General features: G+C 34.0%; 1 protein-coding gene across 1 annotated transcript; it reads right to left on the bottom strand.

Annotated features, from left to right (window-relative positions):
- Window positions 1-243: 243 nt before the first annotated feature.
- On the bottom strand, window positions 244-14313 carry LOC148782262 (UDP-glycosyltransferase 85A8-like). Its single transcript, XM_088863806.1, has 5 exons — window positions 14068-14313; window positions 13790-13856; window positions 8536-8672; window positions 7815-8259; window positions 244-347 (listed from the first exon to the last, which is right to left on the bottom strand). The coding sequence occupies exons 1-5, from the start codon at window positions 14311-14313 to the stop codon at window positions 244-246; spliced, it is 999 nt and encodes a 332-aa protein (XP_088719932.1).
- Between the last annotated feature and the right edge of the window lie 765 nt (window positions 14314-15078).

Raw genomic sequence — 15078 nt, forward strand, 5'->3', positions numbered from 1 at the left:
GTTTATGCTCCATTCTACTCATTATGCCGATGTGCTTCAAAGCTTGTGCTATGTTCAAAGTACAATGTTTCAACGCTTGTTTGTCTCCAATGCATCTGCTCTTGAACTTTATGCTTATTGTTATATGTATTGGGCACGAGATGTTACCGATTGTCATTCTATTACTTGTTTCTTTATGTTTCCTAGGTGATTCTCTTATCTCATGGAAAACTAAGAAACAATATGTGCTTGATCATTTCAGTATTAAAGCTGAGTATCAGGCTCTTGCACATACTGTGATGGAAATTCTTTGGATGCGATGACTTCTTCGAGGGCATGGGCTTTGTTCAATTTGCCCCTAGTCCATGCTTTTGAGATAATAAGAGTGCAATTTAAGATTGATTATAGGAACGTGCCAAGGCAAGGATGAAACATATTGAAATTTTTTGTCACTTTGTTCGCTGTCATTTTCTTCAAGGTACCCTTACTCTGCCCTTTGTTACTTCGAAGTTCTCACAAAGGCTCACCCAACCGGTTGTCTTTGTTGGTTAAGGTCCAATCTCTAGTTGCTCTTTCTTAAGGCATATTGAATTTGAGGGGGCTGTTAAGTACATGTTGCCTGTAGGATTACCATGGAAAGTGTATACTATAATCAACATGTATGAGAAAGTTGGGGGTATAATCCTATATTTTAAGATAGGAATTAGCATTGTATATGTGTTCATGAGTTTTTTCAATTCTTACCATTCGTTGGATATAGATATATATTCCCGAGATAATTAATAATATGCAAGAGAAATCTCTTGAAAAATGCTTAAGACGAGCATAGATAGATAGAGAGAGTGAGTGCAAGGAAGTTAAAAGAGAGAGAAGGGCGGGTGGGGTGGTATACTGTATTTTACGGTTAGGGACTTGGGGTGTGAAGGGGGGAAAAGGGATGGCAGTTTAGATGAAAAATAGACCTTATTTAGAAATATATGTGGAATTTCTTTTTAATGTGAGGCTTTTATTTTACCCATATTTTATGGGGGGAGGGTTTATTAAGTAAATTTCCAAAAATTAATCACAAGGTCCAGTTTGGCTCCCTGAAAAGGTTTGATGCCCTCCCAATGCAAGAGCCTCATTTATGCTAGGAGATTGATTTCCACATTTTCACATTTTTCAGAATTGAAAGAGAGCCAGAAGCCCCAAAAATATCCAATAAGTTATATTTTATAAAGTGGAATCATGCCCACCCAAAAAAGGACCTCAAACCCTAGGGTCACTATATGGGAATTCGTGTGTCCTATTTGGGTCACCATATGTGAATGGTGGTTCATCGGGAGAGAGAGGGAGCTAGAGCCTCCTATGCATATGCAATTTCCTCTTAGAGAGAAGAAAGCTTCATTGGGACAGAAATATTGTGATGGTGCCTCTTTTAGACTCCCGAAGATTAAGAAGCTTGTTTGTTTCTTGTAGAGAAGCGGTTCCCATAGAGATTTTGGGTTGTTCCCCTTTTAGTTAGAGAGAAATTAAGTTTCTCACTGCTCTCACGTCTCTATTTGGTGTTGTTGGTAATGGTTGTCAAAAGTAAAGAGAAAGAAGGGAGAGTGGTTTAAAAGAGTTTGCTCAACTTGGGTTTTTGTCGAGGATTGTCCCAAAATATTTTATATAACTTTCATTGGTACAGTGGATTTCAGTTTCTCGTGCTCGTAGATGTAGCCCTTCTAGGGTGAACCACATAAATCTTTGTGTTCTTGTTATAGTTTTGCCATGCTTTATTTCTCATTCTTTATTTGTCAAACATCAGACCATGAGGTTTAGAGCTTCCGCACACAACAAGTGGTATCAGAGCCCGGTTTGGGTTTTTCGGTATGGCAGTAAAAGTTTCAAATGCAAGGTTCGAGGTGGAGAAATTTAATGGCAAATAGTATATTTCAACAAGAATGATGAAAGAATATATTTGGCAAAAGATGAATAATCCATTAAGCTATCCAATGGATGTTGGCATGGTGAGAAGTTGATTTTGATATCAAGGTAGAGATTGTTGGATTTGGTGCTATCCAAAATCACCAACATTGAGATATTCTCAAATTATGAGATATTCCCATATTATGTGGGATTGAGATATTCCCTTAAAGATTGAGATTAATATTGATATGTTTCCTAAAAGAAATGAAAATCCAAAAAGATTAAGACTCTTGGAATTATCTCTTGATCTTTTGAGATATATGTTATATCAATAAGAAGTTTACTATTTTGTGTAGATTCCTAAATATATATATGATAAAAGTGTAGAGAATTCGTATGCCTTATTTGGGTCACCATATGGGAATGGTGGTTCCTCTAGAGACAGAGGGAGCTAGAGCCTCTTAGTATAAGATGCAATTTTCCTCTTAGAGATAAGAAAGCTTCATTTGGATAAAAAAATTGTGATGTTGCCTCTTTTAAACTCCCGAAGATTGAGGTGCTTGTTTGTTTCTTGTAGGGAAACGGTTCCCATAGAGATTTTAAGTTGTTCCCCTTTTAATTTGAGAGAAAGTAAGTTTGTCGTTGCTCTTGCGTCTGTATCTGGTGTTGTTGGTAATGGTTGCCAGAAGTAAAGTAAAAGAAGGAAGAGTGGTTTAAAAAAGTTTTCTCGACTTGAGTTTTTATCAAGGTTTGTTCCAAAATCTTTTATGTAACTTTCATTGGTATCGTGGATTTCAGTTTGTCGTGCTCATTGAGATAGCCCTTCTAAGGTGAACCACGTAAGTCTTCATGTTCTTGTTGTATGTGTTTCACACTTTCTTTCTCATTCTTTATTTGCCAAACATCAACCCATCGGATTTAGAACTTCTGCACACAACAAGTGGTATCAAAGCACTACAGGTTTTTCAACATTAAAACAACTTTTTTCGATGGAGTTTTGACATGCTTCTGTCATTCAAAATTTTAAGGTTGCAACCTTATATAAACTTTTTCCTTATATAATTATGTTAATTATATTAATTATATGTTATACTTTTATTTAACTATATATTACTATAAGTAAGTAATTTACGTATATTATAATTATATATGATATTATCTTATAATATTTTAATATATAAAATAATCATATATAATAATGCCTAATTAACATTAACTATATATAATAATTTTTTAATTATAATATAATATGTCTAACAACGATGAAGATCTTAAATTTTCACTTAATCTGTCCCATATCTTTGGCAACCAGCATAATACTTTGACAAAAATTTCAATGAATATTTAATAGCGGACCCCACATACTTGGAAAAGGCTATGATGCTGAATATATTATAGTATCATAATATAATATACTACCACAATATAATTCTAGGGAGGCACGTCTTCGAGGAAATTTCAATAGTGGACAAGCGTCTTTTGAGTCTCTTGACAGATGCTATCCAAATAGCGGACACCTGTATTAGGAGATGGTAATTTTAGAAGAAAACAATTCTAAGAAAGACATCTCTCTGGGATACCCATTTCCAGGGAGCTAAATAAGTCCTAAGAATCAATGTGTGCTTTGTATATTTAGTAGTCTCAAGATAACTTGTGCAAAAGGGCTTCTCATTCTCCACATTACTTACATATATGCAGCAACATCTTTCAAAGCTCCAAATAAACGCCACACATTATTTTTTCTGCTCGGGCAGGCAAACAAATGCACAGACAAGTCTCAAGCTTCCATGCAATTAATAGGAGGATAAGTTCTCATACAACCTTCTAAAATTATTCAAGTAAAATTTGTGATATCTAAATTTGGTAATAAGAAGTGTCTGCCTGGAAGTTTAGAACCCCTCCCCTCCTATATATAAAATGTATATATTTTATTGTATAATATACAATATAATTTATTATATAATATATAATATATAATATATTTTATTTATATAATAGATAGTTATAATATTATATAATAAAAATATAATATATATATATATATATACCAAAAAAAAGATTAATAAAATATTTCACTATATAATATATCTTATATAATACAAATATATATCAAGAAAATAAATATAAAATACATTATATTATATTTTATATTACGTTATATATGATATATGTATATATTTTATTGTATAATTTATAATATACTATTTTGTATAATATATAATATATTTTATTATATATCATATTTTATTTATATAATAGATATTTACAATATTATATAATAAATATATATATTAATAGAATAAGAAAAAATACAATGTCTAATATACTATATTATTTTATATAAATATATATTAAATAAAAAAAATAAAAAGTACATTATTATATATATATATATATATATATATATATATATATATATATATTCTAAATTTATGTAATATAATATATTTTATTATATAATATATATTATATATTATATAATAACATAAATATAAAATACACTATATTATATATTATATTATGTTATATATTATATAAAAAATATATATTTTAAAAATCAATATAAAATACAGTATATTATATATTATAGTATGTTATAAGTATTATAAAATTTAATAGATATTTATAATATTACATAATAAAATATATATTAATAGAATAAATATAAAATACCATATATAATAATAAGATACCTAAAAAGTACATTATTATGTTATATACATTATATAAAATATATATTTATATATTATATATTTATGTAATATAAGAAATTTTCATATATATATATATATATATATATATATATATATATAAAATATAGTATATCATATATTATAGTATGTTATAAATATTATATATTTATATTTAAATTATTATCAATGTAAATATAAATATAAGATATTTACCATATATCCCAGGAGTTATCAGACACAGACACTATTAATTTTTTAACTTCCCAGGAGGTTATCAAACACAGAAACCATCAACTTCTTAAGTAACTTCTAATTTACTGTTATTCAGGAATTTCCAACTTACAGTTCAAGAACTTGCTTCTCGTTATCAAATAAGCCCTTAAAAAATGTCTATAATTTGACATGGGCTCAAACTCAACAGGTTGTCTGAGTCTCATTAATCAAGCCTAGAGAGGGCGCATTGAGACTTGAGTGGGTCTAGCTTGTGTCCGAATCAGATATTGGGCTTCGAGTGTAGCGCCAACTCGCGCCCAACCGGACCATTTACAACCCTATTCTTCAGATGTTAGAGATTGGTCTCTCTTCGGCCCCTCTCTCTCTCTCTCTTATAATTGTCCACATTGTGCTGAAGATGCCAAAACAAGAAGCACGAGTTCTTCTTGTTTGGAGTCATTCTCGTCTTTTTATTACTGTTTTTATCTTTTGGCTAAATCGATGGGGAGGAGAAAAAAAATTAATAATAAAAAATAAATTAGCCATGTGATAAGTATCCCTTTAAGAATTAAATATTACAACATCTTAGGTTGATAGTACACCTTCCATTTCGTTCACTCCACACTAAGAGACTAACTTCTTCCCCACCATCCGCCCTTGAAGTACTAGACACATACATTACGTAGGGGTGTAAATGGTTCGGGTTGGGTCCGGATCGGATCTAACCCGTGAAGTCCAAGTTCACACTCGGACATGACCTAGACCCGATCGGGTCTCACCCCACCTTGTCCAATCTTGGTCAATCAGACTTGGATTCAAGATGGGATCTTTAAGGTCCAGGTCAAGAGATAAAAATAAAATAAATATTACTTAATATCAAACATGAATTTATATATAAATTATTTACCCTAAGATTTTTAGAGATGTATTTACACTACGACAACGAATCCTGCCCCTAATTTTTCTTGGAATTCAAAAAGATTATAACTTTTGAATAGGGGACCATCCTGATATTATGTGTCAAGCACATGCTGTTCATGTGATAAAGTATGACAACCACTCGGATTTTGCATTTGGATGATCAATAAGGCCGCTCGTTTATGGGAGCTGTGTCCTATTTCTTGATGTAAATGTCATCAATTTGGATTTTGCATTTGGATAATCTCAACATTTTGCGTCTGTGACTAAACCTTAATCTCTCTAGTTTAAATCATAGCTACTGGGAGCGGGAGCGGGAATGGCTTTGGTTTTGGAAGCGGGAGCGACATCTACCTAAAGCATCGGAGCTCGGGGAGTGATTTTCGATGAGGGTAAAAATAGCGGATCAAGATCCTGTATGAACATGGAGCGCGTTCCCAATACATTGGGATCGAGATCCCTATTTAATGGGAACGCTTTTCATGTCAAATGGGATCGTGTTCATAAATTCATTAGGATCGTGCTCCCATCGACAACAGAATTGTGCCCCCATCTAGGAATGATCGTATTCCTATTTGGAAAGGATCGAGCTCCATTCAAGGAAGGATCGCATTCTGTGCATGATTAGTCCACGCTCCCATCGCAGAACTCCATTTTTATGAAAATTTGGTTTAAAATATAATTATTTTATTTTAAAAATTAATTTTATTTAAGAAGTTTCTTTTAGGATGTTTCAAGAAAATAGGGATGGAACTTCAAAAATGTAGGGATTGCTCTCCTAAACCTCTTGGAGCGGGGATCCAATTTATTAAAACATGAGATCCCACAATTTAAGGAATGTGTTCCGTACAGTATTGGGAGCGAGCTCCATTGTGAACGGGTCCAAAAATCCTAAAAGTAGGAGCGAGCTCCCAAAAAGTAAGAAACGAATTCCGATCGAGATCCCCGTTACAGAGCGCCGGAGCTGGGTTTCGGAGCCGAAGCACCATCAGTTGCTGTTTTTAAACCTCTCCTTGATTTCAAAATCCTCTAAAAAACTGTTTTTAAAAATAAAAGAGTCAGATCTGCACCAGGTAATGATAATTTGATCACACAAAAGACTGCCTTAATTCTAATTGGGGAATAAGACGCAAGAGGTACCATATGTCTGAGACCTAATATCGCCTCAAACCTACAACCATCTGAAAACGGGCCCTAAACCTAGGAAACACCCTGGGTCACTCGGTTGCCTACAGTTCACTCGGTTGAGATTTCTCCCCCTTCCCACCTAAAGCACTTTCACCTCCATTTTGAAATGGGTTTCTTTCTTTTTAATAGTCAACAAATGGGATTTTTTCTCAAATTTAAAATCCAAACGTCAACACTAGAACTGGCCCAATTCGTACAGCTAAGAAAAAGCCTCTGATGAACGTAGTGATGTATCGATCTCTCTCTTTCTCTAAAGGAATGCAAATAGCCTGAATCTTCAGGATTGTGACCCACGATGTTGAATGGAGAACCTTGCTTCCTCCCTTTTTTTGTTTTTTTTTTGTTTTTGCTTAATTGGATTATGGGCATGAAAACTAAAAAATAAATGAAGAATTATCATAGAAAATAAATGAATAATCAAGTTAAGTTTCTCTCAAAACAATTAATTGAATAATTACATTAGAATCCTAAAATACAAGTAGACAATTAAATATGCATAAAAAAAATTGATATCAAGATAATATAAAATGAAGAAATAAAAAAAACAAAAGGCAAGGTCTTTATTCAAAGTTCTAAAAATTTGAGTATTTGATTCCTGATTTGTCAAACATATTCGACATCCCCGAAAGATACACATTTACAACGAGCTAAATAGAACCTAAAAAATAATGTTACATAAGAATGTACGTTTTTCATACTAGACAATATGCTTCGAAATTGCTTCTCATTCTCCACCTTGCTTACATATATGCAGCAACATGTTTCAATGCTCCAAATAAACTCCACACATCCATGGAATTTACAGGAGGATAGAGTTTTCATACGAGCTTCTAAAATCATTCCAGTAAAATTTGTGAAAACATTTAGATTTGATTAGTGTTTCTGTAGAAGCACTTCCTTTTATTAGCCTCTCTAAGTTATTATAAGAGCAACCTCCAAATTGAAGGGCACTTTGTGAGCTCTCCTTGCACTTCTTGGCCTTTAACTGCATCTTTTTACCCTTCTCTCCGTCCATCAACTCTCTCACCGATGCTCCCACATCCTCCCTCTTAACATCATTGTTTATCTCCATCCCAATGCCCCATTCTCTGCAAACGTACCTGCAATTTTCTTGTTGATCGCAAAAGAAGGGCCAACATATCATGGGCATGCCATTGCAAATACTCTCAACTGTAGAATTCCACCCACTGTGAGTTAAGAAGCCACCAATTGCATGGTGTGACAGTACTTTCATCTGGTTACACCAACTCAAGATTAGCCCTCTTTTTTTGGTTGCTTCGACAATTTTTTTTTCTAATAATACGGATTCGCCAACTACAAGATCCTCGTGAATGACCCATATGAAAGGCCTTTGGCTATTGGCAAGACCCCAGGCAAACTCATTGAGTTAATAGGGTGTTAAAAATGCGGCACTCCCAAAATTCACATAAAGAACCTACTTAGGTTGCGTGTCATCGCGCCATTCTAAAAACGCATCTTCTTCTTTCCAAAGGCTCATGGAAACCGACTTTAAGTGGTCATTGGTTTCAGTTTGGCTAAAGCTTACAACTGGGCAAGGGATTCTGTCTCTCATGGCATCGAGAACAGGTTTCTCTAAATCTTCGAATGTGTTGAGAATGAGAGCTGAAGCCTTGAGAGCATCGCGGCATTAAACGGTGAAAAATTGAAACATGAGATCATTAAGATTCGTTGTCCTAATTAAGGAAAGTAGATCTCTTAGACAGATATTCAGCATGCCAGGTATCCAATCCACAACTGTTTCGAGGTCGCCGTTAGTCAAGAAATTCTCATCTGCATTAGCCAAATGACGTTAAATTTTGAAACTAAAATGTGCTTCATCTGAATTTTACTTGTAAAAAATATCATAAGAAATTTTGAACTATTTTAGTTTGGATTTTAGTTCTGTGCTTGTATATTCATTTGAAACTCTAAGTGACGGTCTAGGGCACTACCAACGCAGGATCCATGCACCATGAGTTGTAAGCTCCAAAAAGCTATGATGAGTTCTTCGAACTTCTACAAATAGAAAAAGTCCAATTTTGTTCACGATGGAATGTGAACCAAGTTTATCGCCAGGCTCATGCTACTTCATTATTAATTATTGGAAAAAATTGTTTCATGCTGTGGGCACCGCATTTCTACATTTGTGGTCCCTGAGGTATAAAAAACCTATTTTAAAATGCGTACAATCCATTTAAAAACAATTGAAACTAAGAGCCCAAATGTCTTTTTAATAGAATTATAATTTCTAATTCTTAATAGATTATAATTTCTAATTTTCGAAATTCACTTTTATTTTCATATTCATAATGTCCATGTTAAAAATTTCATGTTCTTAAAAATTATGGCCTAAAAACCATCTTAAAAAAATATTTTTAAGAGGTAACTCATTCTACATGGATGCATAGGAACTGTCCTTAATTACTAATATAACTATTATTTTTTGGCAAGGTTATATAGAAATGAAACTTGGGATGTAGAGTTGAAGCTCGATTCCTAAAGCTACTTCATTCGTTACCATCCCCCCAAAACAAAAAACACGGAAGAGCTATCCAAAAATAATATGTAAAAAATTTTCCAAAATTGAAATTTATCAATTCAAATTAAAAATCATCGAAATTCATGCTAGTTATCGGTCAATATCAATAATTTATTTAATATCATAGGTTTATTTAGTTTTTATAACAAATAAGTCAACAAGCATGAGCCTCTCACCTTAAAACCCACGTGACTCAAAAAGCAATGTTTTTTAGGGTAAAAGAGCAACTAAAAAGCATGCGGAACCGCCCACATACTTGTAGCTATATATCCTGGTTATCCCAGTCATCTAATCTAGATGATAACCTCCATTGCACGCTTACCTTTCGTTTGTTTTATACGGTGCCAAATGGCGATTGACTCGTAAAAATGATATCTCGACATTAGGCCTTCCAATGGGCCTGGCAGCCCGGCTGGCCCAATTGACGGCCCCTAAAAAATTTTGTCTTGTGCTACGGCCTTAAGAAGCGAGCCCACAGTAGGACTGATTTGGCCTAACCCAACCTTTCCTTCCTTACTTTTTTTTCCTTTATTTAATGGATTGTATGTTGCCTTGCCCGGCATGCAGCAGATAAGCCCTGAAAATCCATAGCCCCACCTAGGCCTGGCCTATTCGGCCAAGCTTATGCAAGGAAAGTCCCGACTGTTGGGTTTGGTGATTGCCAAATCACTATACTTATATATTTTTTTTTAAAGATTAAAAGTATCATGATAAAATGAAAATGGATTTTCTTGAGAAACAAGAAAGTGATATCCATACAAGAGAATCAATAACGACATAATATCTTATCTTTTTGAGGGTCACCTATTTAGGAGTTATGGGAATGGAACTTTAAAGATGGAGATTGGTTGGTCTCCAACAGAGATATACATGGTCTCCGAGAGAGGCGGTATTCCCATGAGTTTTGGGTTGGTAAGACTTCCACTTCTATAATGAGAAAATCTGTCGTTTTCTCTCAATGTTATCTTTTCGATCGTGGTATTACGGTGGGAAAGAAAGTATTGATCGACGGTGTCGCTTGGTCAGGAGAGCAAGTTTAAAAAGGAAGATCGGTAATGGACTTTTACTATGTTATCTCTTGTAACCCAAAATTGCAATTTTATTGTGATAGTGGATTTCTACTTGCCGAAGCTGTGGATGTAGCCTTACAAAGTGAACCACGTATATCATATGTTGTTGTGGTATGTTTTTTTATGTTTGTTTTATTTCTTGCACTCGATTTATAATTGAATTCATCTATTTCGTATTTAGCCAATCATGTACACGATCTTGAGTGGGATCTCAATATTTGAGATTTCCAATTCTACAAAGTAAGGTTACCGTGGCAGCACCAGCCGAGACGGCACCAAAAGGGACCAACACTATGCTAGTCCGAGGCCGGCTGGCCGCTTGCCAGTTCTAACCGACATTTATACATTTGTTGGTAAGGGCAGGATCTAAACCCGCAGGCATAAAATAGGATAGCTGAACTCTGCGACATAAAGTTAAGACGACCTCTTGGTTCGCGTTTAGTGGCTTCTTGGTACGTTTGACGGGTCCTTACACAATGCTTCAACTTTGAAAAATTCGGTAGGATGACAATTGTAAAATAAATATTAAAATAAAGTGACGATAAGAATGAATAATAGAGTGCACAGTTTTCGTTCTCAAAAATAACAGAGTGCATAATATATGCTCTTGTGGGACCACACTATAAATTTGGTCCTGTGCAAGAGAACTCTTCCACAGTAATTTAGTTAAAAAAAAAAAAGTTGGGATTTACTTTTAGGTGTTGTTTGGATTGCATTAAATGTTTGACATGAAAATATTTAGAGTAAAAATATTTACACTGGCCCACCATCAATAGGGAAAGAATTACTCAAGCCTGCTTTTTCCATTGTTCGGTGAAAATATTTAGAAACGTGTTGAAACGAAAAGACACACACGAGAGAGAGAGAAAGAGAGAGAGAGAGAGCATAATGAACAATAAAAAATCTAAAAAAGATCACATGGATGCTTAGATTTAATAAAATATAATCAATTATTCATATTTCACCGAATTTATTAGAAAAACAATAAGAGGAAATTATAGATATCTTTCTAGGTTATACTTCTTAGTCATGCTTCCCAAATACTTTTCAAGGTAGTTTCCTCTAAAACGTAAAATTGAGATAATATATCTCTTAAAAAAATTTGAGATAGATTCTCACTCCAAATATTTTAAATTCGAGATGGCTTCTCTGTCTTAAAAGTAAGAGAGAGTTTCTCTCTATAAAGATTTTCAGTTTATTTCTCTCTCTAAAGATTTTGAGATAGTTTCTCACTCTTAAACTTAACATTTGAGATAGTTTCACTCAAAAAATTTGAAATGTTTTCCCTCTAAGCAATTTGAGATAGTCTCTCTGCTTGAAAATTTAAAATTTGAGATATTTTTTCTCTCTAAAACTTTTACTATAGCTACTCTCTCTAAAAATTGTAGATAGTTTCTTCATCTAAAACTTGAAATTCTATACAGTTTGTCTTTAAAAATTCTAAGATAGTTTCTCTTTTCAATTCCTAAAACTTAGGAAACTCTCTCATCAAATATTTTGACATAATTTCCCTCTCTAAAAATTTGAAATTAAAAATAGTTTCCCTTTCCAAACACTTTGATATAGTTTTTTTGTCAAATCAATTTAAATTATTTTCTCTCTAAAATTTTTGAGATTGGTTCTCTCTCTAAAAGTTGATTTTTGATATATTTTCTCTCTCCAAAAATTTTGAGATGCTCTCGCTAAAACCTAAAATGTCATTGTTTTTTTCTAAAATTTTTGAGATAGTTTATCTCTCTTGAGATAGAAAGCTTATCTCTCAAAAGTCTCTGAGATTGTTTCTCTCTTTAAAAGTTTTAAGATAGCTTGTTTTTTAAGTTTTGAGATAGTTTCTCTTACTAAATTTGAAATTTGATATAATTTCTCTTTTTAATTTTTTTTGATAATTTATCTAAAAATTAAAACTTGAGGTAGTTTCTATTGAAACATTTGAGAAAGTTTATCTCTCTACAAATTAAAATTAAGGATAGGTTCTCTGTAAAAACATGGACATAGTTTCTCTCTTTTAGAATTTTACAATTGTTTCTCTCTCTAAAACTTAAAATTCGATATACTTTTTGTCTAAAAAATTTTGAACTGTTTTTTTCAATAAAAAATAAATTTCATGACAGTTTTTCTCTCGAAAAAAATGTACGATTGTATTTCTCTTTAAAAATTTTGATATGGTTTCCCGCTTTAAAACTTAAAATTTAATATAGGTTCTCAAACTAAAAATTTTTGGACCTGGACAAGGGTTGGAGAGAGATTGGTTTGGGTAGGAGAGAAACTAGGGCTCGAGGAAGTTCATGCATTTTTGACGTATCAAATCATGATTGGACTTTTATCATTGTAATTAGTAGCCCATGGGAACACCATGTAATTTTCTCCCCACCTCATGAGGTAGGGACTTCTTTTCATATGAAACCGATTATTTTATAGTAAACAACTTACACATGGAATACATTTTCACATATTTATAAGTACGAACCAAACATGTGTAATCTCTGTATCCGAATGAAAAAAAATATTTGGGATTAATTTCATATGAACCAAACAACCCCCAACTTTTTTTTTGGCATGGGCATATGAACCAAACATCCCCCAACTCGGGTCGCGATACTCAAACTTCGAGGTAGGCCCAAATCGTTCTTTCCGACATTGAAAAATACCACTTTTTCTGCTACTGAAAAATATAGTTAATTATTTCAAGAATTTAGACGCAACAACAGGGGACTATTTATCATGATTACTCATAAAAGCTGGGAAAGATAAGATCGAGATGGGGCTGTAGGGATGTCCAAACAATTTCTTGTTGTATTATAAATCCATATGGCAGTTTTATTTTTTTGGATAATTGGATGGGATGAAAGGCTGTTACCGGCTTTTGCAAATAGTTTAAGAGAGAGAATGCAGTTGTGTGTGTAAGAATAAAAACCCATCTAGGTTTTATGATTTTTCAATAAAATCGGTAGGGATTCTCATCCCTGATTCACCCAAAATAAATAAATAAAACAAAAAAAACACCAATCCCTAATCAATACTTTCCTAATTCGGAGGGGATCATGAATCTTCAAAAGACTTGTAAAAAGAGGCTACAGTTTTATCTTTTCCCTTGCAGTGAATGCACAAGAATGGCAAGAAAGGAGAAATATGAGAAAGAGAGAAAAGTGGGCGCCTAGATTGAGATTCTCTCTCTCTCATTCGTTCACACACACAGAGATTGCCTACTTACAGTTGCTGTTTTGGCTAAACGTTCACAAGTGCTTTTCTTTAAACGGAGAACCGAGTAATAAGTGTTAGAAATAGAGAGTGTTGTGTACGTGTATGAGGAAGAGAGAAGGATTGAGCTTTGAAAGGCAGGATTCCTCTTTCGAGGATCTCCGGGCACTGCAAGAATCCCCAGTAAGCACAAGTACTTTTCATGCACATAGAAATCCGTGGGATCCCATGCTCTTCTGCAACCTGCTGGGTAAAGTTGAGAAGGCTATCCGAAATTATGCATGTAAGCCGAGGGATTTCTATGGAGCCATAGAGTTTCGAAGCCAAATCCTTGAAAGGACTCTAAGAAATTCTTCATTGTTGCTGTGAGAAGGCTTGCAGGATCTCTGGTCCCCCCATGCAATCCATAAGGAATCGATTCCAAGTTAAAATCCTCTAAATGTTTCAATTCCAGGGCTCCTCCTGATATAGTCACTCGCTCATGGTCAGATTCAGTGTTCACAAAAGTAATGTAAAAGCCTCTAGCATGAAGAAGCTTAGCACGGTGCATCATCGGGTTAATGTGGCCCTGTGCTGGATAAGGGATACACAGGGCATGAGGTATTTCGGAACTTGTAGAACCCATACTTCCCCCCTCTCTCTCTATAGCAATGAGATACATCTATTGCTCAGTCTTGTGCCAGTGCCTTATCTTCAGTTTATAGAGAGAGAGGGACCTAGGGACATCAAGCACCCACCCCTTGGATGGGCCTAGCAATAGGCTGGACGACCCGACCCTTAAAAAAAGTGGGGCTTGGGCCACAAATTGTGGCCCTTTTTAAGGGCCGGGCTAGGGCTAGGGCCAGTGCCAGCTCGATTTGGCACGGCTCGGCCATCTTTTTCTCTCTTTTTCTTGGTTTTATTTCTATTTTTATTTGTTAGTAACTTGTACGGCAGGCCACGCCGAGGCCGGTCCTGCCACCCCTTACGACCAGACTAAAATAATTGAAAATAACGACAATAATAATCAAATTAGTGCAAACCCAAAGTGTTGCAATCACTGCATCTTACTTTTAGACTCCTTGTTTTAAGTGTTCGGAGGATTGACAAATGGATGGCTGCGAGAGTCGGGAATACTACTCAGCCAAGTCAATTGGACGTATCACTCTTTTCTTTTTAGCCCACTAATATTTTATTTATTTATCCAAAAAATTAATATTTTATTCTAATGTGATGCAATGGGTTATTTAATTTTTATTTTACTTGATTTTACTATTGTTGGATTTTTAGATTTAGGTTTAGTTTTATTTTTTTTAGGGTTATTTTTGCATTTTTTTTGTTGTAGAGACTTTAGAGGTATAAAGGATATTTAATTTAGAATTTTAAGTTACTTCTTTTGTTTTTGAGAAAG

The sequence above is a fragment of the Amborella trichopoda genome, chromosome 4, assembly GCF_054954075.1.
Source record: "Amborella trichopoda isolate Santa Cruz 75 chromosome 4, AtrichopodaSantaCruz75HAP2 v2.0, whole genome shotgun sequence".
NCBI lineage: Eukaryota > Viridiplantae > Streptophyta > Magnoliopsida > Amborellales > Amborellaceae > Amborella > Amborella trichopoda.

What these genes read in the sequence shown, in the direction of transcription:
- LOC148782262 (XM_088863806.1), bottom strand. Translation starts at nt 14,313, where the DNA reads ATGGGTTCTACAAGTTCCGAAATACCTCATGCCCTGTGTATCCCTTAT. An exon ending in ATGGGGGGACCAGAGATCCT is followed by an intron (nt 13,857 to 14,067) that starts GCAAGCCTTCTC and finishes GGATTCTTGCAG; the next exon opens with TGCCCGGAGATCCTCGAAAG. An exon ending in CTTCTCTCTTCCTCATACAC is followed by an intron (nt 8,673 to 13,789) that starts GTACACAACACT and finishes TGGCTAATGCAG; the next exon opens with ATGAGAATTTCTTGACTAAC.